The sequence below is a fragment of the Parasteatoda tepidariorum genome, chromosome 8, assembly GCF_982258835.1.
Source record: "Parasteatoda tepidariorum strain Cologne lab strain chromosome 8, Ptep-v5.0, whole genome shotgun sequence".
In the NCBI taxonomy this organism is placed as follows: domain Eukaryota; kingdom Metazoa; phylum Arthropoda; class Arachnida; order Araneae; family Theridiidae; genus Parasteatoda; species Parasteatoda tepidariorum.
Window position 1 is genome coordinate 24801396 of NC_141762.1, and position 27661 is coordinate 24829056.

The 27661-nt window shown below is 29.5% G+C and overlaps 3 protein-coding genes across 5 annotated transcripts in view; 2 read left to right on the forward strand and 1 right to left on the reverse strand.

Moving 5' to 3' along the window:
• LOC107447180 (protein Wnt-5b-like) overlaps positions 1-27661 on the forward strand; it is a 415322-nt gene that overhangs the window by 166329 nt on the left and 221332 nt on the right. The gene's annotated exons all lie outside the window — the stretch shown is intronic.
• Ppa (F-box and leucine rich repeat protein partner of paired) overlaps positions 1-27661 on the reverse strand; it is a 51680-nt gene that overhangs the window by 10710 nt on the left and 13309 nt on the right. The window lies entirely within an intron of this gene.
• LOC147805946 (uncharacterized) lies at positions 16141-18255 on the forward strand. Its single transcript, XM_087150017.1, has one exon. It carries the CDS (start codon positions 16339-16341, stop codon positions 18172-18174), a length of 1836 nt encoding a protein of 611 aa, XP_087006143.1. The 5' UTR covers positions 16141-16338; the 3' UTR covers positions 18175-18255.

Here is a 27661-nt window from a genome sequence, read left to right on the forward strand (position 1 = left end):
AATATTAAATAAATAATGGACTTTTGGTTATATGCAACCCTATTACTGGTTTAAAAAAGTCCTAACTCACGGAACCCCTGTGACCTTTCCATGTTACCTCAGGGTTCCGTAGAACACCAATTGGGAAACACTGTGCTAATTTATTTGCATATTAATGATTTTCGGGCTTAAGCAATAACCCATATAAAAAAAATTTAAAAATATATTTTCTTATTTAAAATTAATAGCTTTTCTTCATGGCAGAGTAGAACTTTAGACACATACATTATAAATCGGATATTTAACAAATAACGTTATGAAAACTTTCATTTGCATAGCATATTTAACGTGTTTCATTGTTTGCTTTCAATTTTTCATCAGTGTGTTTCTAATACTTATCATTAATAAGGTACACACTGATCCCTGTAATTTTGTATAGATTAAATTATATAGCGTTTATTAAAACACGACATTAAGTGATTTACATTAAAAAATCGGTTTGTCGCATAAGTTGAGATAATCATTCTCGGAAAAAATTAAGTTAAAGCAATTTCCAAAATTTAAAATAAAGAAGAGAAAGCAAGAAAAAATTGATTTAAATTAAAATAAATGTCTACTTAGGAGAAAAAATTGAAAGGAAAAAAATTAAAAAGAAGCTTAAAAATGGTGAAAAAGTAAAGGAGAAGAATTAATCTAATTAAACTTCCATTAAATATGGCCCATGATTACTCTTATTTTGGTACGACGTGATTTTGTTTTTACACTTTTGAAAGATAGTTGACTATAAAAAATAATTTTGTTAGTATAATAGAATTATTTGATGCTCATATTTTGTACGTGCATAACCGACATTTTACTTATACCTATCTTAATATAGAATTTCATTAAATTTTAGAATAAATTTAAGATTATTTTAAGGTATTTTAAATTAAGAAATGTAGCAATATGATTTTTGTATGCTGAGGTCTTTTTTAATTTAAATATTTAAAAAAAATTGGGTAAAAGAACAATTTTATCAAGATAGTTTTTAATCTCTAAGTATTCTTTTCTTTTTCTTCTTAATATTCTTTCAAAAATTTTGGAATGCAGAGTAACTTTCCTCACGGAAACAAATCGTTAAAATTGTATTTTTATCATTTTTTGAAACATGCAATTCGGGAATCAATAAAAAAAAAAATTTCTTAATTTCACTTTTTTTTTTCAATTTCTACCTTTTAATACTACCAAGTAAGAAATTAATTTCACAAATTATTTTAAATGAAAAAAATAAGACTGCTTATAGATTATTTAAAATTATAATTTCACGTTTACTTAATATGACCTCATAAATTTTTTTTGTCGTGTCACTTTCTCACAATAAAGCAGTGATTGTAAAAAAATTTAATTTCTCTAATTTAGTTAAAAGTATAATTCAAGCGATGAAACAGCACAATACCGAATAGACATATTTTAGAAAATATTGAATATAATTTTAACGATATTCATTAATTAATGTTAATCTATGACCCTTAATGAACATAATTTTATGATTTCATTTTTAACAAGGAAAGTATCTATTACAGGTTTTAATTACAAATCATCCTATATTTAAAAATTCAATAACCCATTTTTTTCCTTCGCACAATTTTATTACAACCAAGTGATGTAAGACAGTTAAATAAGATAAATATACTGTTTACTGTGAATTGCTTTTGTTATTTTATTGCATCTTTTTCGTCCTTTAAAAATTCACATCTCTTACCATCGTTTTTTATTTTCTTTTTCACGAATTTTCTTTTTCCTCATAAAATTTTGTTGATAAATTAATTAATAGTAAGAAGAACTGCGTTTTGAAGAAGGAAGGTAGATTGTTTTTATTTTCAATCATATAGAGTTTAAAATAACATTTTTGTTATTGCTTCTACGATTACAGTTATGAAGAACAAAAATCCGTTTTTAAAATTAATATTTCAAATTCCGTAAGAGATAAAATATTATAATACATAATAAAATAATTTTGAAATTATACATTCTATTCCGGATTAAATGAAAAAAATGGAAATTTTTTTAAATAAATCTTAACTAGTTATATTGAATATGATAGGTAGTAGTCATTAACTAGTACATAGCAATGGAATCAAATATAATTTAATATGAGATAAATGGAAAATTAAATTTCAATTTTAATATCAAATTAAACATACTATTCATGAAATGATTGCAATTTTATTATTTTTATTTTTTATTCTCACATTCGGAATAAAGCATCTAATTTTGTTATGGAAAAACAAGCACAATATTTTTTTCTTCCAAATTTTCCATTGTTCTGTTATCAAGTTCTAAACAAATTTAAACATTGTTTTATTGATCACTAGTTGAATAACCGGTTATTTGTACAGGATTAAAAAAAGTCACAAACAATTAATTGTATCAGTATTTATTAAAACTATGCAATCATGCAAGAAAACTAAAAGGATTTTACCGAGACGAAGAAATTTTTTATTTACTATGCATACTTTTCCTTTACCGATAGCTTAAATTTGAGATTGAGAAAGGAAAATACAAGGTAGCCACAATTTACACAATCAAGCAATTTTTCCAATTAATTGGTTCAAAAACACTTAACTGTTTTTAAAATTTCATTTTTATTGATTTTGCATTATTTTTGTTTATCTAAAGATGTCTCAGCCAGAGGCTGAACTGTATCACTTAAGTGGAATAAATTTGTCGTTTGCCTCATTCCCATTTGAGAATTCATATTCTTATCCCAATAGAAAAGCATTTCTATTGGTTGCTATCGGTAACTGATTAATCATTAATGGATTTCCAGTGGACAAGTTAGTAAAGGGACGCCAGCTTAGACAGCTCTATAAACACTATTCAAATTCCTAACTTAGTAAACAAAATAAATTCATCGTTTCAGACAGTTTTCAAACTACTTATTCAAGAATACCATCAACATTAATTTTACTCGTGTTTACCTCTCAAAAGGGATCATTCTCCTACTGAAACTCAATTTTGACTAAATAAAACTTTAAGTGAACAAATATCACTGATATTGTTTGTCTTTAATTGGAAGAAGAAAAAAAAAAGAAGAAAAAAAACAGAATCGTCTGCAGGTTAAGTTACAACAATATAAACTTATGAGAAAAATTCCTTTTCGTCCATCCCTCTCGAACTTATAGACCAGAGGTTTCCAACTTACTTGAATCCGGGGGCCGCAATTAAAAACTACAGTCATGCCCACAACTTTATCAAAATTTTACATAGGACTCTTTTATGTTTGAAGGAACATTAAATATTATCAGATTTTTATCAAATTGTTCAAAACAAAAGTATTGAATGACAAATTAAAATAAGAAGTAGATTTTTATCTGAGAAATAAATTTTTTTGCACCGTTGGTATGTTAAATTTCACAGAAACGAAGAAATTATGAGTTCTTTTTTAACGAAGAAAAGTTCTTAAAACCCATATAGATATTTTACTAAAATTGTCCGCAAAAAAATGACAACTAATATATTTTAATTCGCGGGTCACGAAAAAAAGCTTAGCGGGCCGGATGTGGCCCGCGGGCCGCCAGTTGGTAGCCCTGTTACAGACTAAAATCTTTGAATGATAACTAGGATTGGAACCAAAATTGCCCCTTGTACCTGCTGGTTTCAAAATGCCTGCACAAACGTTTAAAGATAGGTTGACCGATGATCTCGGCGCTGACCTCACACCAGAAAGGTCCTGGGTTCGAATCCCGGACAAAGCATGGATGTGCTTTCATTCTCTGTACTTTCTGTCCTTACTGTGGAAGCAATGCTGGTCAGTCTGATATGATGCCCCTGAAAAAGTGGCCAATAAATCTGCCCTACTGGTACCTGAATGACGATTGTCAATTGGGTAGGTATTGGAAAAAAGTTGTTAAAAGAAAAATACACTAACTTATTCTTTTAGAATTAGACTAACTGAATATCCATTATTCGAACGAGATGAAACAAAGAGCAAATAATCAAGAAATCGGTATTAATCAATGCTTCGTAATCATACGGAAAAATATATGCCACAGCAATTAAAAAAAATTTAATTATCCCATTTATTATTATTATTACTTGTTGCTTTTCCCAGTGGCTTTACATAATTTACTCAAGCAAAGCACGTTATTAGAAGTTCAACTCATCAATATAAGGATTAACTGCAATCGGTATCATTCTTCACCGAAAATGATGCTATCGATCGAAGCCAGTTCAATATTGTCAAAATTTACCATAATAACACAATTATATGCATTATTTTTTACTTCATAACTTATTGTTTTCATTACGGTTAACTTTTAGATTATTTGTGTTCATAGATACATATTTTAAAAGCACAACTATAAGTAAAGTAAATACTTGATTTCAAATAGTCTACAAACTACTAATGCGATGACGTCATCACACGTAGGTTTGATTTTGAGCCAATGAGGAAAATTCATTTTGGCATGAAAAATTCATTTGAAGGATTTTTAGAATAAAGGGCTAAAAATTGCTCCAGGCAACCCATTGTCCAAATTTCGAAGGCACAATAGATCCTCTGAACTGATGAGAAAGAATCATAGACAGACGCATTCTTCATATCATTCTTATGATATAATAAATAATCAATTTATTATCAGCTATTTTTAATAAGCCATTTTCATCAGAACATTATTTGTCTACGAGAACATTCTATTCTTTGCATTAACAGTTTCTGTAAAATAATTTATTTATTTCGTGAAAATTTTTAATTTTTTTTGAATTTTCAATTAGACGTATTTAGAAGAATTCGACCGTTTTAAGAGTTTGAAACAATTTTTTCCCCCAATTAAACTCACAATACTTGATTGCAAAGTTAAAATAAATAGTATTTAAAACCGCTTTAGCAAACATCATCATTAACTACTCATTTGTTTCAAACAACAAATGAAAAAAATTGCTTTGTTTACCCTATATTTAATGCAACTACGCTTTTAAAATGTAAAACTGGATCGATATTGTGCATGTTCTTTTTTAAAAGTATCGTCTGCGCTTATTTTTAATTTTTGTTTTTAGTTTATTAGTTCTTGAAAACAATTAGGAAAAGTATCCAAAGTAAAGAAGAATTTAACAAGCATCGAGGGCGGCATAAATTCCGCCGTTTTTAAAAATATGTAAATTTTATGCGGTTTCGGGAAAAGTTGAAAGTTTATTTGTTTTTAGAAGGATTATGTTTCTTGTTCCACTTCACTTCAGTTCGATGAGAATGCTTTTAAAACAAAGAAGATCTTTATTTCTCGTCAAGTATTTGCATATCAGTTGAATTTTTGCTGTTGAGGATAATGTTGGAATCGAAAATATTTGGGATCATTGAAAGAAAGGAAAAGAAGGAATATTTTCAAAGTTAATAAATTTTTAAGAAAAAAAACTTTTTTTTTATGGCTTATTTTGAAGGTGCAGTAATTGGAGTTTTGCTGTTGGAATTTTGAATTCTTGGATAAATCAATCCATCTATTCAATAATGGTATAGATGATATAGAATTAAACTGGTTAACTTTGAGAATCCAAGAGAAAAGTTTTGTTGGTAGCTGCGAAACCAACACTTCATTTTCTTCTTTTAATTTATCAACATCTGGTAATGTGATGTTTTTAGAGTAATTCATAACTAAATGCAATTTTTAATTAAAAAAAAACACAAAAGATAATGATCTAAAATCATCCAACCGCGTTGGCTTAAAATGTATTAATGGGCAAAGTTTAAATAGAAATAATTCTGTAAACATTCTTTAGTAGCTACATTTGACCATACAATTCTCGTAATTTTGAATATAACTCAATTTGAATTCTTTATTTAACATTGAAATTTTTTTTTACTTCGTAATTTTGATTATAACTCAAAAAACAAGATAATCTCTTAAATTAAGTATCCTTTATAATATTTAGCCAGATCAGAATAAGGATTAGCAATCGTGGTATACATCCCCATTTAGCTAAGAAAAGTATGGCTGTAATTAAAATTAAATAGGGCAATACTGTAAAAGTATGAAATTTCGCTGCTGAGCAATGGCCAGTTGTAGCATTTTTAGCAATCGCCCCTTTTTAAAACATGCAGCCACTTTTTCGAAAATTAAACATTGACTTTTTGAATGTAAAACATTTATTTTAGAGAATTTCACAAAATATGATAAACACTATCAGGTTCCTGTCTAAAACGGAGAAAAATTTTAATAAACAAGTTTGAAATAAAGTAATTTTCAGAATGGTATGAAATATTGATAATAATGCCATATTTAAAAAAGAAATATATTAATAAAATTTACATGGAGAACATTTTCGACGAAAGAATCGTTATTTTTATTACGTTAATTCGCTTTGTAATTACCTATAATTTTACCTTTTAGTGTTCATGATAAGCTGGCATTAAATTCTTTTAATTAAATTCTTTGAAGTCTTTCATGCTTAGTCTCCCGTTTCTTAGTCCGCCGATTTCTTTTGACTTTGTAGACAAAAAATAAACAAAACATTCTAAATAATTTTGGAGAAAATTACGTTCAACATTCAAAATTTATCTCCCCTTTATTAACGGCTTTTTCTTCATCATCACTTATTAAGTTTTAACCATTTCTAATTGACCACGTCTAACTATCATATATTAGACATTCTTGTTTTATAACACGCCACGGTCCGGATGTAATTAAAAGTTTACTTCACCCCGGGTACATTTGTAACTATTAAGTATAGTAATTAATTATAAAAAATAAATATAATTAATTAAAATAACTAATTATGATAATTTATTGTAATAATTAATTATGATAATTAATTGTAATGTTTATTTATAATATCTATTTATAATGATTAATTATGTCCTATGCAACAACAATATGTGTGTGATAAAATAATTTTAGAAATAATATGCATAGTATTGGACCCAGTAAGTAAATAGCGACATTGGTACATTAAAAGTTAAAACTTGCAAATTTACCATTTTACCACTCGCTCTTCAGATAAACTTTATAACTTTTCTATGGTATTGCATGAGATTCTGCAGCTGGATTTAATCACATTATAATTATCTGAATTAAACTATAAAAAAATATCTTCCTTGGTAAAGTACTTAATTTAAAGTTTTTAATTTAAAGGATAATAATAATAAAAAAATAATTAAACATGCTCATTCACACAAATTATTTTTATTAATCAGAATTAACCGAGACAAAAACATGTTTCGTGATAAAATAATATTTATTTAATAGTTACTAAAAACTTAATAAGATTCTTCATCACGTTTTTTAATTAATGCTTTTTTAATTAATCAAAATTGACTGAAATAAGCAACAAAATATTTCGTTTTTAAATACTATTTATTTAATGAGTAATAATTTCTTTTTATTCATGTGTATGCATTAATAACGCATTTTTTGATTCTCTTCATGAAAACAAGTATGTTTATTTACTTTACAAAGAAAAAGAAATTCTTAGCAAATGTATGTATTTTACAAAAAAAATTTGAGAAACGTTCAGTTTTTAATATAATTCTAGTAATAGCGAGACTAGAATTTTAAGTTCTAAAGCCTTCGTAAACAAACTAATAAAGTAAATAACACCCAAAAGGTATTAATCACGTTGATTGCGCAAGGGATCTGCCTCACAACTCCCACCTTCCCCCATCTTGAGAGAGCACTTCAACCTAATTATTAAAATCGAAGGCCGATCAGCTGGTCAGTCTAGTAAGTAGACTTCTTCCGAGCCCGCGGTTAAAGTTTGAACAAGAACCAGTTTATGCTCTGCCCAAACACCCTCTTACCCTTCGCCCTATGGTACTTATTTTTTGTTCAGGGATAGATTCCTGGAAGAGGAGGATCAGCGATGGGGGTGAAGGGGAGCCTTTGGCGGGAAAAAAAGAAAGAATAAAGAAAAAAAATCCACCTCTAGGGATTTGCAGTTCGAAGTTTTGGCTGGATAACTAAATTCTATGGCGGCTTTCAAACTGATTGGCGTTGCCAAGCGCAGAGAAAATAAATAAAACCTGCAAGACCCATTTTTTTTTTTTTTTTTTACCACTCCTGCGCGATGAAGTTCTGGTAAATCTCAAAATAAAAAATGTAAGCCACAATTAAAACTCAGTTTAATTAATTTGGTCTTTCTCGTTGATCGAGTGCGTATACTACACAAATTATAAATTTATTATATAAATGATAAAGGAGGTTTAAAAAAACTGTTCTTCGAAATTATTAATCACATTTCATTTATCTTATTGAAAATCTGTTGCGCCAATTGTCATATTTTCTATTTCTCCAGATTGCTAAATAGACCACCTTATTAAAAATATTTAAACGGATTATAGATGGAATATATAATATGGATAATATATGAATGCTTTATATGTTACTCCTAGTGTTTTATTTTGTATTTTCTTGTATTTTTGTGACTTTTACGTGATATATTTTATTTTTGTTCTAATTTTTTTTTTTTTTTTTGAAGCTCCCCATTTTATTGCACTGCTGTATTTTGTTTGTTTTGGCTATATTAATGCAATATAGAAAGCACTCTAATTTGCGGATATTATGGTTTAAGCTTTTTGTTTCTCTTTTCTGTCTTTCTCTTTTTGTTTTATTTTCTGGCTTCTTAATTTCTTCTTCTTCAATTTTTTGAAAAAAACTAAGTATTTTTTAATTGTTTGTAATAATTTTCCTTCTCCTTTTAAAATTGTTTTTCCTTTATGTTTGATTGTTAATTTCATATTTTAAACACCTTACTAAATTTAGTTTTAACTATATACCTCTTACTTAATAAAAAATAAATAAATTTAATAAATAAATAATTTTATACAATTAAACTAACTTTCTCAAATTCTCGCTTTGTATCTTTTTCTCGTGTTAAAATTCAGTCTCGAATAAAAGACTATACAAACTACGTAGTTTACAGTTTAAATAGCTTTAAGAAGCGTCCCCTCCCCTATGGAATTACATAGTTTACATTTTAACTATCTAAGGTCACACAAATTGAATTGTTCATATTTTAAGCAGCTTAATATGGATGCCCTCCTCCGAAACTGCAAAGCTTATACTATAAATAGCTTAACAAGGGGCCCACAAACTATACAGTTTATAATTTAAACAATTTAAAAAAACACTCCTCCAAAAGCTGTATATTTTACAGTGTATACAGCTTAATAGGGGACCCAACAAACTGCCGGGGGATTCCATACTTCTAGTTATCCGAATAATTATTTAGGTAGAAGATTGCGGGACCTGTTTTAGCAGTTTACATTATAAACTGATCAACAAAAGGTCCACAAACTATACAGTTTACAATTAAAGCAGCTTTTAAAAAAAAGCCCTCCCCCTACACACAAACTGTACATGTTAAAGATTAACATACAGACGATTATTTTCAAAGACATGTAGCAGACGATTATTTTCAAAGAACATAATTTAAATTGCTGTTGAAGACATATTTAACCAGGTTGGCAAAAGGCATGAAATTAAAAATGTTGGTGATTCACGTTTTCTCTTTGTTTTTTATAAAAGAATCAGTAGATCATTCTTTCTAGTTGAACTTTCTTGTGTTTTTTCTCACAAGGTGAAATTTTTTCGTTAAATTAAACATTAAAATTTTATTTGTTTTTTGTTTCGCAATATTTTTTCTGTGCTACATTTATGTTTTTAATTTAGTAGTTAAGAATAAAAGGCTCTTTTATTTTGGTAACTGCAACAATATATTTTACAGTTAATACAGCTTAAAAAGGGGCGCAACGAATTACCGGGGTATTCCACAGTTCTAGTTATCGGAAGAATTATTTAAGATGGAAGATTGTAGGACCCGCGGGGTGTCATAAGCATCGCAACTAAATAACTATAATCGCGTGGAAATTTGTTTTAGCGTATTTGAGATACGCGAGAGGAAGTTTATTTTTTTATTTTGGCCATCATCGAACCGTGAGCTGGCTTTAATTCTACTTCTCCAATTCCGTCACATCCAAAGGAAACATTATCCAGTCATGCGAATGTAGAGGAGATTTCAGGATGCGTATCGCATAACGATTTTACCCACTGTATTTCGGAAGCAATGCTACTGATATAAAATAACTCTGTACGCTGATATGCTACCGATTCAAACTTTTTTTTTTATTTTATTTCGTTCGCGTCGGAAACCCGATTATACAGCGTAAACATTGCTTACGTTTTATGAGGAACTTATTGGGAGACAATGACATGCCAGGTTTTGGATATTTTCGGGATTGTTAGAGAAAAAATGGTGGAAAATATCCTTGATATTAATCGTTTTTTTTTTTTTTTTTCTTGTGCAGAAGGGGGCGAAGAGGCAACGGCCTAGGCATATAGCGAAAGTGGGAAGGGGGGAGTCCAATCGTCAATTTGCAACTTTAAAATATTAAACTTATTATTTTTCTTACCAAATTAATTAATTTTGCATTGCATAATAAAAATATTTTATGTAGAATAAAAGGTGATTTTCAAACAAGATTAATAATAAGGGCTTAGCCCATTTAAATTTTAATCTTCCTTCCATTAAGGAAAAAGATTAGGAATATAATAATTTTATTAACGTTTCCAAAAGATTTAGTTTTGAAGCACGGATTTTGATTTTTGTTTAAAAGAATTATATTTCCAACGAGTAATTTTTCAAACCTTCAAGAGTTTTTTCTTTTTTTTCTTCTTTTTTTGCAGAACTGAGAACTTCAAAGAACAGCTTTAACTGAATGTTGAACTTAAAAAAATTTTGTTTCGTCACTAGATCTCTATTTGTCATTAAAAAAAAATAACATGCACGGAATTTACATCAATTTTCTTCAGGATTTGAATTTGTGTTTTACTAGAAACGAGTTATCTTGCCGGGAATTTTTTTTTTTTTTTTTTTTTTTTGCAAATTTGAAATTAAGATTTAAATTGCATAAACGGTTTTAGCAGATTATTTGAATTTGCGATCTAATTAGCTAGGAATTGTCCTGCAGATTTAAAGAGAATAGCAAATTTTCTATTGTCAAGGCTGTTGACAATAGTGATGCTATGGGAGTGGTTTTTGAATTGAAAAGAAAAAAGGACATTCACTATTCACAGATGCTAAACCACGGGAGAAACCTTTCATGGCGAATACCCTTTAACCTATGTAAGTAATTTAAAGTATAGAAAGAGTGGATTAAGGTAATCTTAGGATACACTATGAAGTTTCAAATGCTGAAAAAAATTTCTTTTTTAAATTTCAAAATTCAAACAAATTATGGCCGGATTAAGCAGTGGAAAAGTAATTGTGCAATAATTAGTTTCCATCTTGATATTTTGTAAACTTTTTTTCAATCTTTGAAAACTTTGGTCTACTCTAGGTTTACTTGAACTCATTTTTCTCTTAACTTTAAAATATCAATGAAGGCGAAATAGATTTTGCCATGAAAAGTTTCTCCCACGGTATAGTTTAAGTAAAGTCATAGTAAAGTTTCTTCCACTGTATAGTTTAAGTAAAGTCATAGTAAAGTTTCTTCCACTGTATAGTTTAAGTAAAGTTATAGTAAAGTTTCTTTCACTGTATAGTTTAAGTAAAGTTATAGTAAAGTTTCTTCCACTGAATAGTTTAAATAAAGTTATAGTAAGTAAGTTATAAAGTTTCTCAAACTGTAAGTAAAGTTATAGTAAAGTTTCTTCCACTGTATAGTTTAAGTAAAGTTACAGCAAAGTTTTTCGCACGTTAAAATTGGCGACATTTCTTAAAAAACGCTTATTAATTTAATAAATGCTAAGAAATATTTTTCATTGAAACCACGAGAAATTTGCCTTAGGGAGGAACGTTTTTTTCTGGAGTAACGCAAATGCGGACCTAATCCGCATTTGCGTTACATGGAGAAGAAAATCACAAAAACGTCTCACGGTTATCTTACAGTAAGGAGATTCTAACCCATGATCCGTCTAACACTGCGAGAGTGTTTTGCGTCACCACTGAGGTCAGCGCGAGCCGAGTGCGGAATTCGTAATGACCAACCATCGCTGAGGTTTGAACCCGATCACCTCACTGGAAGGCGAGCACTTTAACTCCTGAGCTAACTCGGCTCTAGATTAAAGGTTGTCAAAATTTTTGAAATCTCATGTCAACACTTTCTTTCTTTTCTTTTTCTTTGTAGAAAAATACCATTGCAGTGTTTTTCTGTGTTATAACCATATAAGGCTGAAGCCTTTTAATATCACAGGTTCAGCAGTTGAAAATCAAAGAACATAAAAGATGAGAAGTTTAATTTAATGGCGCGGGCATTTCATTCGTATTTTCAAAGAAATTGGGATTATCGTTTTCTGTTAAGTCTGTAGCAATCAAAAATACATGAATAGATATGATTTTTAGCAGACTTTTAGAAGTTATTCGCGACATTTTAAAAATATTTACCTTGCAATGTTTTAAGGCGAAAAAAAAAATGTGTTTCATATAATTAACTAAATGTACTTTAACTAAAATATTTTTTTTTTACTGTATTAACATTGATGCCGTCATACATTTTTGAAATTCTTTTTGCTTGCAAGTATATTTAAATTATTGATACATATTCAAAGGCTATCAGCTGAAAAAAAAATTATAATTATATTAAAATTATACGTTTATTTAAAATTGAAGCATTTATTCTTGTATGAAAACAAAGCAAACTAAAAACTGATATTTTTTTATGAAACTAATGTTCGAAAATGCTAAACCTTTTTTGATTATTTATGAACTAATAATGAAGATTAAACCTTACTAAGTTTTGATGCATCTTAATTATTAATTGCGAAAAAAATTGATTTTCCGCAAAAACAAAAACCTTTCAATCTCATTATACCTCAATCCCTTAAAAACAGTAAAACACACACAAAAAAAAGTATTTTCTTAATGCAACCAAAAAATAAATAGAATGATTAATTACAAAAAAGAAAGAAAATTCTTTTAGCGAATAATGAATTTTATTTAAAATTCCTATCAAGATTATTTTTTTAAAAAAAATATTACAGCGAAAATAAGATAATTTCTTGAGGTCACCATGAAAAGTCTAAAAAAGAAGAACATTTAGGTATTGTAATTTTTTCGCTTCTTTTTTTGTTCGCTTATTGGAAGCTTCGAAATAGTGCAGACGATACCGGCGTCACAGTCTTAACAAAACCAAACGTAAGATCTTTCTTTTCTTAGTGCTAATGAACATTTTTAATTACGTTTTTTGTCTTCTGATAATCCTACCTCTCCGTAAGACTTTTTTCTTTGTGTTTTTTTCCATTCCCTTTTATTTTTCTTTTCAAATTTTCAATTACTGATTTTCTTCTAAGCCTTTTTCTTTACCGTTGCCAACGGAGAGGGTGCAACTTTTCGTAATCTTAAAAATGTTTCTTTGAATTTATCGCGAATCAATGTTTCATTAGCAAAGAACAAAAGACCTGGGAGAATAATTAAATATTTGATACCGTACTAATTAACTCTTTTAATTAATTTTCCCAATACTTTCGCTTCGCCTTCTCTTTTCCTTTTAGATACTAGGCAAAAGTAAAATAGAATCCTTAAGTTTGTTTCGCAGAAAGTTCGTTATTCGAAACCGTTCGATAATGACAGAAGATCGAACTTCATACTCGATTATCCCTAATCCTGCATTGCAAGTATAAAATACACTGGATTTCGAACGAATTGTGAAGAGCGTATAGAATCAAGAAAATAATTGAAGTGGCAGCAGTTGCGATTTGTTTGTAAAACATCGACTGAATGTTATGTCCGTATTGTGAAAGAATGACAAGCCATATGAAAAGCAATAAAAACTCTCTGTAAAAACAAAAAATAGTTTTTAAATTTGGGAACAACACAGAAACTGTAGTTTTGAAGTGAAAATATAAACATTTTGTCATGAGAATTATTTAAAATTTTGATTAATAACGAAAAGCTGTTCGATTAAATAATTTTTTCATTCTAGTTTTTACATTCGTTTACCAATAAATCTTTTTTTATTTCGTGGAAGAGACTTGATCAGTAAAGGTTAGTAGTGCTAGTCCCTCTCTGTCAACAATGAAGTTTTCATTAAAGATAATTTTATTTAATCTTTAATTTTAACCTAAACAAAACAGATAAAAACGTTATTTTTTTTATTTTCAAGTAAATAAATATTAGCTCCCATAGGAAATGAAATTCTTTTATCTATAATATAAATTTCAAATTAAATAAACAAAAAACAGAGAAAAAAATATTTTTTTTAAATATTCACATTACCTATTTTATCCTGAATATAAAAGAGCTAAAAAACAATAAATGAATAGTAATTAATAGATGGTGTTTCCGACACTAGGGAGCGCTGCAGACTCCTTACCGCCTATATTCCCGGCTTACTGTATCCGGTGTATTTTGAGGCCATTTGGCTTAACGTGTTCACTGTACTAAGTGAGTACACTGTGCTAAATGATAATTTTCAATAAAAAAAATTATGTCTCGCTACTCAAGCCAAATGATAACACTAATGTATTAGAGAAGAAACAGGCTCAGCCCGAATTCGACGAGGGCTCAGTTGGGCCCGGATCCATGATTTTACAACTTTTAAACAAACGTTTGGTTCAGTTATCAAGTATAAAAAATGTTCAATTTCAGTGATCTGCTTCTTTTGCTCGTTGCTTTTGTTTGGTGAGACTAATTGTTAAATGACTTTTAATTAACTTAATATTGCGATTTTGTTTTTTTAATTATTGTTTTAGTCATGTTGGAATTTCAGTCAGTTCTGTTTTTCTCTTCGCTTTTTCTTTCCCAGTTTAGTGACATAATAGCTTTTAATTTACTAATTTCCTTGTTTAGACATCGTAGCCCGAGTGACGATATAGGAAAATTTGGCCCATTTCCAAAGCATATCTCGTGATCAAGTAATCCTATGTATCTCGGGTTTACATTACACGGGCTCAGACCTCCAAAAGCGAGCCCGAGTTCATCTCTATAACACATGCAGGCACTGTGCATTGCTTGCAACAAAACAAATAGTAAAAAACAAGCCTGAAGAAACCAAATAAGGTCTGCCAAAAAAAGAGAAAAACGAACCATATCGCCTTTTTATCAATATATCTCTAAATAACTAAAACATATCTTAATTTCAAACTCACTAGAATTACTGAATAAGACTAATATTTTTATGAAATGTAACAGATTCAAGCTCAGAAATTATATTATTTCTTTCTTTTATTGAAAACAAAATTATTTGTTTGAAAATAACGCCTCCCACATTAAGCTGTAGCAAGCAGCTGTAATCTTTCTAACCAAGATTCGTAAAATTTTTATTTTATTATTATTTTTTTTTTTTTTTTTTTAGCATTTGAATTGAAAACACCATTCATAATAAAATCTTTAAAAGAAGTTAAATATTTGTGCTATAAAATGTGACTTGTTCATTTATAAAAAATTAACTCGTTAATTCAGTTTTTTTCGTGTTGGTGTTTGTGTCTCCATCTCTTTCATTTGAAATTAAACTTTTATATCTCAATTTTTTTTTTAAGTTAAATAAATTAAGCAAATAAACAGTTACAGCAAATGCCAAGAAGTTGCAAGTAGTTTAAAATTGAAGATTTCCGTAAAAGTATAACAAGCCAAAAAAAAGAAAAAACTAAAATAATAAATGGTAGTGAAATATCCGATGCTTGTTTACGCTCTTAAAGCTTTAAAAAATACAACCAAGAGAATTTCTAATATAAATCATATTTTATCCGCAATAATATTTTGTGATCACGGTTGCTTATCAATCAAACCTTCGCATGGAAAGTAAATAAAGCGAAATTATTTTCCTCGTCTTTTAATATTTGCAAAAGTCGTAAACGCTGAAAGTTGGTCTGCAAAATAAACCTTTCAATAGAAAGTTTCTTGTAATTTTGGTTGCTTTCAATCACGCATACAAGGTGGTGTTCCGTAAACTCCACCTTTAATATGGTTTTTTAGAATCCATGTCAAATATAGAAACGATAAAATTAAACACATAAGGGGGGTAATAAACAGTTTTAATTGGAGGTTGAAACTTCTTCCAACTCCTCTTTGTTTAATCCAGCAAGCAAACTTGTCTTATTGTCTATTACGTTCGCCTTCCTTAACTGTCAGTAGTTGACGGCAGACGAATTTTTAGTTTCGTTTCGAGCTAAAAGCTAATTATTGCAGATAATCTTCAAATTATTTAGTTTTTATATTGTATTTGTCGAACTAAAAGTGGCAGCATATTGTCTAGTTGATAGATTGATTTTGTTTATGCTTTTATTTGGTTTTTATTGCCGTTATTTAGCGTGTAGTTCTTCAATATTTTCAAAACAGCTTTTTTCAAAGCTACTCTTTTTGTTTTATCTTATTTTGTTTTTGTTACGTTATTAATTGTTTCATTACGTTTCTCTTTGTTTTTGTTACATTTTAATTAAATTTTGTTATTCAATAATGGATGCAATTTCCTCTAAATGGAGGAAACCTAAAGGAAGAATGACAAAAAGGAAACGTGCTGCATCTAAAAATGCAAAACTGAGATGGGCTCAGAATGAACCTTTACAAGATTCCTCTGTCACTGATTTGATGGAAGAAAACCTGGATAATTCTGCAGTTAGTGAATCAAGGGAGCTTGTGAATTCAAACCTACTACAATCACAAGCTAGCAGTGATACTAATAACATTACACATTATAACTTCATTGATATATCCTCCTTAGCTACTTTACTGCAAAATGTGAATTGTAGTGAATGCAATGAATGTACATTGAAGGTGTTAGAACAGGACATATCTTTTGGATATGCAACTAAACTAGAGTTAGCGTGTGAAAGTTGCAAAAAGAGTTTTGGTTCAACTTTTACCAGTGCGAGAGAGACGACTGGGAAAAAGTTTGACATCAATTCAAAACTAGTGTCTGCTTTCCTAGCTGTAGGGAAAGGATATGCAGCGATGGAGACTTTCTCATCGATTCTGGGAATGAAAACAATGGACAAAAGAGTATTTTCACGGTGTATGGAAAATTTGTGCAAAAAAAATGACATTGTTAAAGCTGATATGCTACGTGCTTCGCGTGAAACTGTTCGGGAAGCTCATGTTCGAGCAAATCCCTCACTGAAAGCCGGTGCCATCATTGATATTAATGTCTCTTATGATGGGACATGGCATAAAAGGGGTCATACCTCTCTTTATGGTATTGGCCTTGTAGTGGACATATTAACAGGACTCATAATTGACTATGAACTTCTTTCCAAATACTGCCATGACTGCACTATCACAGCAAAACATTTAGGAAAGGATTCCGCCGAGTTTGCTTTTTGGAAAGCTTCCCATCTAGCATTATGCCAGAAGAATTTTGAAGGTTCTTCTGGTAGCATGGAGATGAAAGGTGCTCTCATGCTATGGCAGAGATCCATATCTGAATGCCAAATGAGATACACTACTGTTTTATCTGATGGAGATGCAAAAACTCATCAGTATCTCAATGAAAATAAAGTGTATGGAGACACAGAAGTTCAAAAAGAAGACTGTGTAAACCATGTCGCCAAAAGACTAGGTACAGCACTTAGAAATAAAGTGAAGGAATGGCGCCTCAAAAAAGTGACACTCGGGGGTAAAAAACGGGGCCAATTAACAGAGGCAACAATTAAAAAGTTGCAAAATTATTTCAGAAGAGCAATTGTTAGTTGTGCTCCTAACATGCCCCTTATGAAAGCATCAGTGTACGCAACTCTTTTTCACTGCATGTCCACTGACAGCAAGCCTCAACACCACAATTGTCCCGATGGTGAATATTCATGGTGCTTTTACAAAAGAGCAAAAGCCATGAATAAAACACCAAAATCCCACAAACTGATGAAAACTAGTCTTTCGGCTGAAATTGTGGAGAAAATACTACCAGTGTATCAGCGCCTTGCGTCTGATGCCATGCTCTCGCGGTGTACCTCTGCCCAAACCCAAAATACCAACGAAAGCATCCATAGTTGCATCTGGCGCAAATGTCCAAAGGAGACATTTGTCTCGAAAAAAAGACTAGAACTGGCAATAACAGCTGCAGTTAGTGAATACAATTTTGGTTATGTGGAAACGATGAAAATGAATGCTCCAAATGCTGTCCACAACAACTCGTTCACAATTGCTGAAAAACGCGACAATCGTAGAGCATATCAACAAAAACGTAAATCTTCTCAACAATTTAAATTGGAAAGAAGCTCAAAAAAATATAAAAAACTCTCTAATGATAAAAAATCAATAAAACAAGAAGGACCTACTTACATTCCTGGAGGATTTTAAAAAAAAAATCATTTTATGCAATAATTGTTTACATAATATGTTTACATACTTCCATTTATGTCGATGTAGAATTATATCCAAACCTTTTTTTCTTTAAATTTTTAATTAAAAACTAATGATGAAAGTTGGTTTATATTAATATTATGAACTAAAAGGTATTAAAACAAAAATAAAAATGTTAAACAGTATATATTAATAAAAATGTTTTTTTCTCAAAATGAAATTTTTAGTGATTTTACTTTTTCAAAATGTTCCAAGCGGCTCAATTTTTTTTTGTTTGTGTTAAAACTTTACAAACAGATACCTTAACTATATACCATTAAAAGTTAGCATGTTTGGTTGTGTAAAAACTTAGTGAAAAAAATATTTTGACTTTAAATATTTATTTTTTAATAAAATTTTTTAAAATTTTCAAAGTAATTCCTTCAAATTTAATTTTTTTGGCTAATGCAAAATATTTAGTTAATGAATGATGCTAACTTTTATTTATAGGTATGAAACAAGTATCTTACCAAAAAATTGCACATTTATAATCATACTATTTGCGCATGGGATGTTTTGAACTTCAAAATTTTTTCGTTATTTTAAAATTTTAAAAGTTCAATATTTTTGAAACTACTGAAGTAATCTGCATAAAATTTTTTACACAGATTTCTAAATGTGATATAAGTAAATGTTGTAAATTTCATAAATGTAGGATTTAAACTTAAAAAATTTGTTTTCAAGGTCCCTTGTACCCTTAATATCTCATTGTGAATAATTCCTAAGGTTTGCCATGTTTTGTATTTTATCCCTTATTTGGCTACATTTGAACAAAATGTCGCCAAAAATATCTTTTTAAGTTAGCCTAATTAGAAAATATTGAAATGATTATAATATTAATATGATAATGCTGAAGTTTAAAGGCTGAAAGAAAGAACTCGGTACATGTGAAATACTGCAAAAGATTTGATGCAATAATATGATGGCACGTTTTTTCAATCTGCGGCGTAAAAATATATCGGAAGCAGTAACCCGGAAGTTTTGAAAGAACAATTTTACCACTAGCGCCACCACCCTTAGCTTTACACGATCACCCATCCATAAAGAAAAGTTATTGAAACTAAATACAACTAAATAAACAACAACAACTAAAACAAATAACAACAACTACTAATAACAATAACTAAATAAACAACAACTAAATTCCATTCGTTTAGCATTGCGTCATATGTTGTTCCTACTAAATCGAAGTAGTTGTGTTTTTTTCATATTATACCCAATTGGTTAGCATTGTAATGCAATACGTTAAAAATAAATACAAATAGGAAGTATATAAAAAATCTCTCGAATAAAAACCCATTGCACGTATGTTTATAAAAATATATTGCATATAAACTCGTGCAAAGCATGTATGTATATATTAACTTAGTAATATGTATTATATATGTATATGCACATAAAAAGATCCAACTTAAATGGCTAATTAAAGAAAATTGAAAAAAAGATCATATATATGACAAAATTAAAATTGAATTGATCATGCCAGAAATGATCGTGTTGGATAAAAGGATAGTGTCGACTAAATGAACTGTCGGTGAAATGATCATGTCTGCGAAATGAGCTGTCAACGATGTGGGTTGTCGGTGAAGTAATCGCGTAGTGAAAATGAACTGTCGGCGATGTGTGATCGTGTCGGAGATGTGAATTGTCGACGAAGTATTCGTGCCAACGATATGAGCTGTCGGTGAAATGATCGGGTCGATGAAGTGATTGTCGGAGATATGAACAGAGCGCATTAAATATGATTTCAAAATTTGTAATTTTTGTTATGGAATAATTTTTGTAAGTCAAAAATTACTTCAAACTATTTCCGTTTATGCCAAAATACTAAAGTGAGAAAATTAGAATGATTTTTATAGAACTCTATTTAATAAATGACGAATATTTCTAACCGATTTTTAATTTTACAATTTTGAAGATATCTTTTTGAATAAAAAATTATCTTACAGCCAATTGAATGAAAGGAAAATATTTATGACGTTAAATGAAAAAAAATATAACTTAACCTGTTTTTTCATACATATATTTGCGAAATAATGTATAAGACAACAAAAATCGAGTACTGAACTATGTTGTTTCTTTATTTTAAATTATAGGCGAACATTACATTAATATTTTCTATTAGATATGCATTAAAATGTGCTTTCAACATTTGTATTTTTGCTATGTAATAAATTGTAAGTCAAAAAAAAATTACTTCAAGCTATATTCGTTTATATAAAAATAATCCTTCCGAATATTTCAAATCGTTTCTTAATTTTACAATTTTAAACATTTCTCTCGGGTAAAAATTTATCGTACGGCCAGTTGATTGAAATGAAAATACTAAAAACGTTAAATTAAAAAGTATTTCAAGTCGCTTTTCAAACAAAAAATACTTTAATTTTAAAGTTTAAAAAAATGGCAATATTTAATGAAAACGAATATTCTAAATCCTTTTTTCAATTTGAAATGTTTATATTTTTGAGTAAAATAAAACGTATCCATAGACAATTTATGAGTAAAAATTTATTATACTTGTACAATAGATTGAAAATGTTAAAGCAAAAAATATCTTAAAGTGTCGTATTTTTTCTGATTTTCTATTTCGTTATTTAACTTTATAATAGAAATTTGTGTTTTACTAATATGCTTAAAATTTAATATTTAGCAATCGGCTGAAAGTTCTAAAAATGTTAAGTTAAATTAAATTCTTCTTATGCGAGTCCTAAGTTTTCCTGCATTTTAACACAGCGAAAAATAAAAAAACTGCGTCAAGAGGCCTCTACACTTGCCATCTTTGATTCTTGGTTAAATTTTGCTTTCTCGATATTTTTTTATACTTAATTAACTTTTGATGATAAAGTATTATTAGACAGCATAATATCACTCAAGAAAGGTATAAAATAAAGAGATCGCTTTATTAGATTAGGAGGTATAACGCTTGACAATTTTTTAGACCTTCTATGAGCTTTTCCTCAAAACTTTAAAGGAATAAAATGATGCTATTTGTTTTCATGTTTTTTAAAGTCTAATCTTATCGTAGAAAAGCGATTTGAATAACGACAAAAATTTCCGTTAACGTTCATTGTATAAAAATAAAGAAACTTATACAAAATCTAAAAACTAATAACTGTTTACTTTCAAAAACTGCTGATTGCAGACGCCGCGGCAGAATCGCAGTGACACGGCGACATTGTCGCAGAACGTTACTGAGTTCTTGCAGAAAGATTTATTTTTCTTTTGAAAAGAAAAAAAAAAAAAAAAAAAAAAAAAAAAAAAAAAAAAAATTGCGTTTCTTTTCTGCAGAAATTTACACGTAATATTTGAATCATGTATTTAGATAATCAGTTTTTGACGAGCTCAGCTTACGACGCAAATCGATGTAATGTTTCGATTGTATTTTTGGCAGTTATTTATATTTATTTTCACGTGGATTTTAAATATCCCGATATATTTCAAACAATATGGAAAATTCGAATCGTGTAAGTGAGTATTTACTTTTTAAGGCAATAATTCTGTCGAATTTTTGGCATTGATTTCTCCATAGATTTTAAATTCGATATTTTTTATGCGATAGTATTTATTTACTATAAGGTAATCCCGAAACGAAATACGCATTTGGGGAGCCCGATTAACGTGATTTCGTTGTCGATCTTTTTTTCAGCAATTACTACTACGGATTTCATGATTTTTAATTATATTTTTTATTGTGATAATTATTTACAAAATGCGAAGAAGGAAATAATTTGTGCCCCCACCCCCCACAAAATGCGAGAATATCACCCATAATATTAAAATAAAAAAATATTACATGTCTTATTAAAAAAATATATAGTTTTTTTGGTACACACAGCGCTTTTGTTATTTTAAATTTGTAACATATATGTTTGTTGTTATTAAAGGTATCTTACAGAAAGATATAAGTGATAGAGAGTTTTGTCGCAGATGGCTCAAAAAAATTTTGCCACAGGCATTGCAGAATTGCATTAGCATAATTTTGTGAGAAAGAAATTGATAGAAAATTTATAATACTGCACATTTTATATCAGGAATTCTGATTGGGTGATGGCTTTAAATTTTACATGTATTGACAGATAGTGCTAAATAGAGTTAAATATTCATCATCATCTTGTTTGAGAAAATTAAATGTAAAGGATTTTAAAAAAATTTAGAATTTTTCCTCCCCGTCTCCACCCTTTCGACTGTTTTTCGAAGGCTTCGTCGAAATATGAAAGGATTTTTTAAAGAATAATATGCTATTTTCATAACTGCTGTGAGTTTGCAACTGTTACTCATGACTGTTAGGTCACGTTTAGTCTATCTAAAACCATAGTTGCTTATTTTGAAAATGGCTCAAAACGTCAATATGGAGAAAAGTCACAGTTTTGTGAAAAAAAAGCGTTTGCGGTCTAATTTTTTTAACATTCAAAAACTTTCTCTAATGCTGCATTAGCTGGGCACATAAAAATTTGCAAAAACTAAGATTTTGATAATTTTCATGTCGGTGGAAAAAAGTCGCCAAATTGGCGATTTTTTAAACGGTTTAATAATATTTAACTTAATCGTCTGTTCTAAAGCCCAGATAATTCTTCAAGGCAAGATTATACATAGTTTAAAATCATCGCATTGCTTCAAGTATAAGGCACTTAAACTGTTTTTTTTTTTTTTTTTTTTTTTTTTTCCTTGGAGACAGAGCTTCGGAAAACAGCGTTAAATTCAAGGACTAAAAACTACTATATTTAGCGTTTTATAGCGCAATGAACTACAATTAATTAAATTAGGTTTTCAGTTGCCCATTTAAATATAATCGAATAAAAAATAAATTTAAGAACGCTTAAAAAGATACCAATGCATTTAAAATTATAGTTTAAGTTGCTTTCTAATAAGTACAGATTAGAACTGATAGCATTTACTAATATTCACAGCCACAGTTTAAGGAATCAAAACTTCATAGGCGAGAAGATTGATTATGATAACTGAGTTATTTCAGTTTTTTTTTTTCCTCGGTTAATATTTTGAATAATGTAGGCATTTCTGTTTGATATTCAGACAACGACTTCTAATCGAAACTTTCGACCAGAGATGCAGGCATTTTATGGTATTTGGTATGCAAATTTCTAGTATAATTGTAATTAATGTGATATATAATCATTTCGTAACATTTTCTCTAGCTTATATTAAATAGTATAAAAATAAATATGTACATGCATAAAAAGATTCGATACGGAAACGATGTTCCCATTATTTTATTATACCTATTATACATACATCAAAAAATATTTAATTTTTCTTTTATTAAACGTTCAACTGAATTTGATTTGACTACAAATTAGGAATGCAGGCCTCAAATAATTTTTTTTATTTTTATTCTGTCTAAATTGTGAAATATTTCACTCAATGTTGGCAAGTTTCAGAGATGCGTCAAAATTTGACAGTTTTAAACCATTGATGCGGAAATTTTATTAAACTTATTTTTCATTATTTTCTATTAATTTAGAGAAAAATAAGTAAAAAATATTATATTTATAATTTTTTAATTTATTGTTGTGAAATACATCATGAAACTTCGGTGCCTTTTTTTTTTTTTTTTTTTTTTTTGCGGCAAAGATTAAATATTTCAAGCACTGCCCACTTCAAAACAAGCGAATTTCTCAAATTTTCACTCATTTAGATCTAAGAAAAATGATTATTCATCATTTAAATTTCTTCAATTTACAAAATCAATTATTGATAAATTTTTGAATATGAATGAAAAAATAATTTTCCAACTACTTTTTTTGGATTTTATATTTTAGTACAAATATAATTCCGATAATTTAACAGACTTTTTAGTAACTAATTAAGACTTTTTTTTATGAAAAAAAAAGTATAGTTTTGCTTGCGAGCATCAGAATATATATATATATATATATATATATATATATATATATATATATATATATATATATATATATAGGAAATTTGTGATAGTATTTATCATACATCCGTAACATCCGGAGATGAATTACATTATCCTGAATTAATTAGAGGCGCTGCATTAAAATGCGAACTGAAACTTAAATTTCAGCTTTGAGCAATGTTGCTCTTGAGCTAGTAGTTGAATTTTTCTGCTTGCACCTCGAGCAGGAGGTGACAAATTATAATCTCATTTTTTTAAAATTACATTTCTTATCTGTTCATAATTTTAGTGTGAATATTTGAAATCCGCCCCTTTTACATTTATATAAGGGACACTGGGTTCCCTTTCTGCTGCCTTTCCATGAAGAAAAAAAACCCCTCTAGTCAGAAACTTTCGACAGCCTAAAAGATAGCATCGATATAAATATTATTGCTGATCACTCAAATAAAACTTTAAACCAATTATGTTAACTTAATGCTATCGTAACATAAAAGTATCATAAAGGCACAGAATTACTTCGCACTTCTTCTGTAGTAGAGACCCGCCAGCACGGCTGCAGATTATCACAGCATCTGCAGATCGTTTTCCATCTAAGTTTCTGTATTATCTTTGAAAAGTAAATAAACACAAGATGAAAAATTGCTGATAATTCTTTTTTAAAACATCTCTAAACTGAAATAAATAATCCCAAGAAAGTGAAGCGGAAAGATATTACTTGATTAAAAACTTCAATCGCTTCAAAAATATTTATGGTTTTTACTGATCTGTTTTTCATCTTTTTTTTCTCTCTCTCTCGGCTGCTGTGGTTTCTCTAGTTTTGTTTCTCACTTATATTTTTCCATTTTTCGTTGGCAACTTAACGTTTCATACTTCAAATAACTATTGTTTCTTCTCATTCACGTAATTTCAATGGCGCTCGTTTTTGATGCTAGAAACAAGTCGACTGTTTTTTCCTATTGATAATATATATTTTTTTTAACGAATTTTTTTAATAAAATAATATCTTTCAACTTGCTTCTAATAAAAATTGAAAGGATAAATTGTGGTGAACAGTGCGCTAAAAACAAAAAGTAAATATTTATTTATTATTTCTATTACTTGATTACAGACTTGACTGGAAAGAAATTCATTCCATTTTTTTTGTATAGCATAAAATTTAATTTATATTTAAACAAATTAAGTTTTTGAGTATACATTAAGGACCTTCTTAAAATTTGCAAATTTTGCTACATGCTCTATTAAGTTGAATTTTTACAATGACATTCTCAGCCTCATTGCATTGAGTCTGCAGACTAATTTAGATTTTTGAAGTTATGATGCAGATTCACTCCGTAAATTTTGCAACCGGGCTCACTTTAAAAAAATACATATATAGATACTAATATCATTTTATTCAATTTGCATTAAAATATGGCATGGATATCCCGAACTCGATATCATAAACGTGAGTCGTAGTTGCTTAGTGGATAGAGCTCTTGCCTCTGAATGAGGTGAGCCAGGTTCGAATCCCAGCGATTGCTGGTCGATATGAATTCTGCACCCGGTTCACACAAATCACAGTGCTGACGTAAAATATTCCAAGTTGTAGACGGATCATGGGTCAGAGTGCCCTTGCTGTCGGGCTAACCGTAGGAGGATTCTATCTCCATATGAAGCAAATGTGGGTTAGTTTAGTCCTTTACGAAAGCTAGTTTCTCCCAATGCTTGATACAGAAGCTCTCTCCTCTTCTGGGTTGGGTTCAAAATTACAAGGATAATAAGTTAAACAATGGTAGTCGTGAAATAAAAATTGGGTCGGCTGTTCAACAACGATTATAAAATAAAATATAAGCAAGACCACAGCAAGTTCTCTCTGATTAGAGGGAAAACTCAAAGCCTGCTTGGGAAACCAAGCGAATTTTAAGGCAGAGTGTGCGTTTCTTGTTTTTCAGTGGGGCCAAGAATGCCATTTGAGCCACACACAAGTCACAGTCCTTTTTACAGGACGAATCCATGCATACATCCACAGATCGTAATTTTGACAAGAACAAGAGAACGATCAATCTCCAATTCAGTACCCCCAGAGGTATTGATTTGTTATGGGAACTCGGAAGACTTTGCGACCCCGATACATTTAACGTGCACCAGTCACCCTAATACACGGCGTTTCTTCGGCCAGGTGGAATTCGAACTCACGTTTTCACGAACACGAATCCAACGTCCTACCCACCAGCTATTCCGGTTCGTTGTCTCCTGTAGTTGCAGCATAAGGTATCGTTTTTAATAACTTTTTTATAGTCGTTAACTCAGAATTAGGTTGGCTGTTCAAAGCCGATTGTATAAAATAAAACATCACAAATGCATTATTTCCTTAATCAATCCCCCCCGTCCCAATTACAGAATGTCCGCCATTAAAAATAGAGTAAAAGCTTTACAAAAATGTTTAGAGTTGCCAACGGAAACTGCGAAATACAGCTCGATTCAACTAAAAACGATAGCTTTAAATATTTCAAACCAATTAGTAAAAACATATGTTTATGTAAAGGAAAAAAATTTTGAGCTTTTAAGACTAGAAAAGTGCAATTTTAATCGAATTAAATTCTTTTAAAACATTTTTAATCAGTTAACTACTTTTGAAATGAGTATTAGAAGTGCACGTAATATTTATAAGACACTATATAACATTGTGAAAAATGTCATGCTGTTGCTTCACCTCCGTCAGTTGTAAAAGGCGAAGAATCGATTGTACGACACCGGCATGACATTATTATTAATTGAAATTGGTTTTAAAGGTTTCTTAAAACACACAGCTCTTAATGGATATTCTCTATTTTTGCTCGTTATTTTATGAGATGGCATTGAATACAGCTGATAAAAATAAATAAAAGTCATTAATATTAAGTTATGGTCAGTTACCAATATTTTTTCACAGCTGTTAAAATTAATTTAAGAATTTTTATCATAGAAATCTTTTGCAAACTACATCTGGGTTATCCATAGTCAGCCACAGCTGCTCACAAAAAGGGAAATAATATAGTTAATTTTCACAAAAAAAAAAAAAAGAAATCTTATGCATATTTTTGAGCAATATATGAAATATTTTTCCGAATATTGAATTTTAGAAGTATTTTATGAGGGAAACATAATACAGAATGTGTATGAATTTACACTACAATTATATAAACATAATAATTTTATAAAGGCAATTTCCTTACCTCTCGTTATTAGTAAAAAAATCTTAAGGGCCGCCGATACCATTGTTTTGGGTGTTCAACTTAAAGTTACATTTTTGCTTTGCTGCGCAAAAAATATGAAGACTTGTAATTACTACTAAAGGCCTGGTTTCTTAGGATAGGACGCCGTCAGCTGGAAATCAGCGCTAACCTTTGATTGGTCCATTTGTGAGCTTGATAGTATACGTCATCGAACGCTCATCTTGAACTACAATTGCCGTCCAACTCAACTGCAGTTGGATTACAACGTGACGTTAACCACAGAAGCAATGGCGGACAACATCCAACAGCACATTGAAATCAGCCAAGATTTTGATTTTGATATTAAACATAGCTTCTTCATTAAACATAG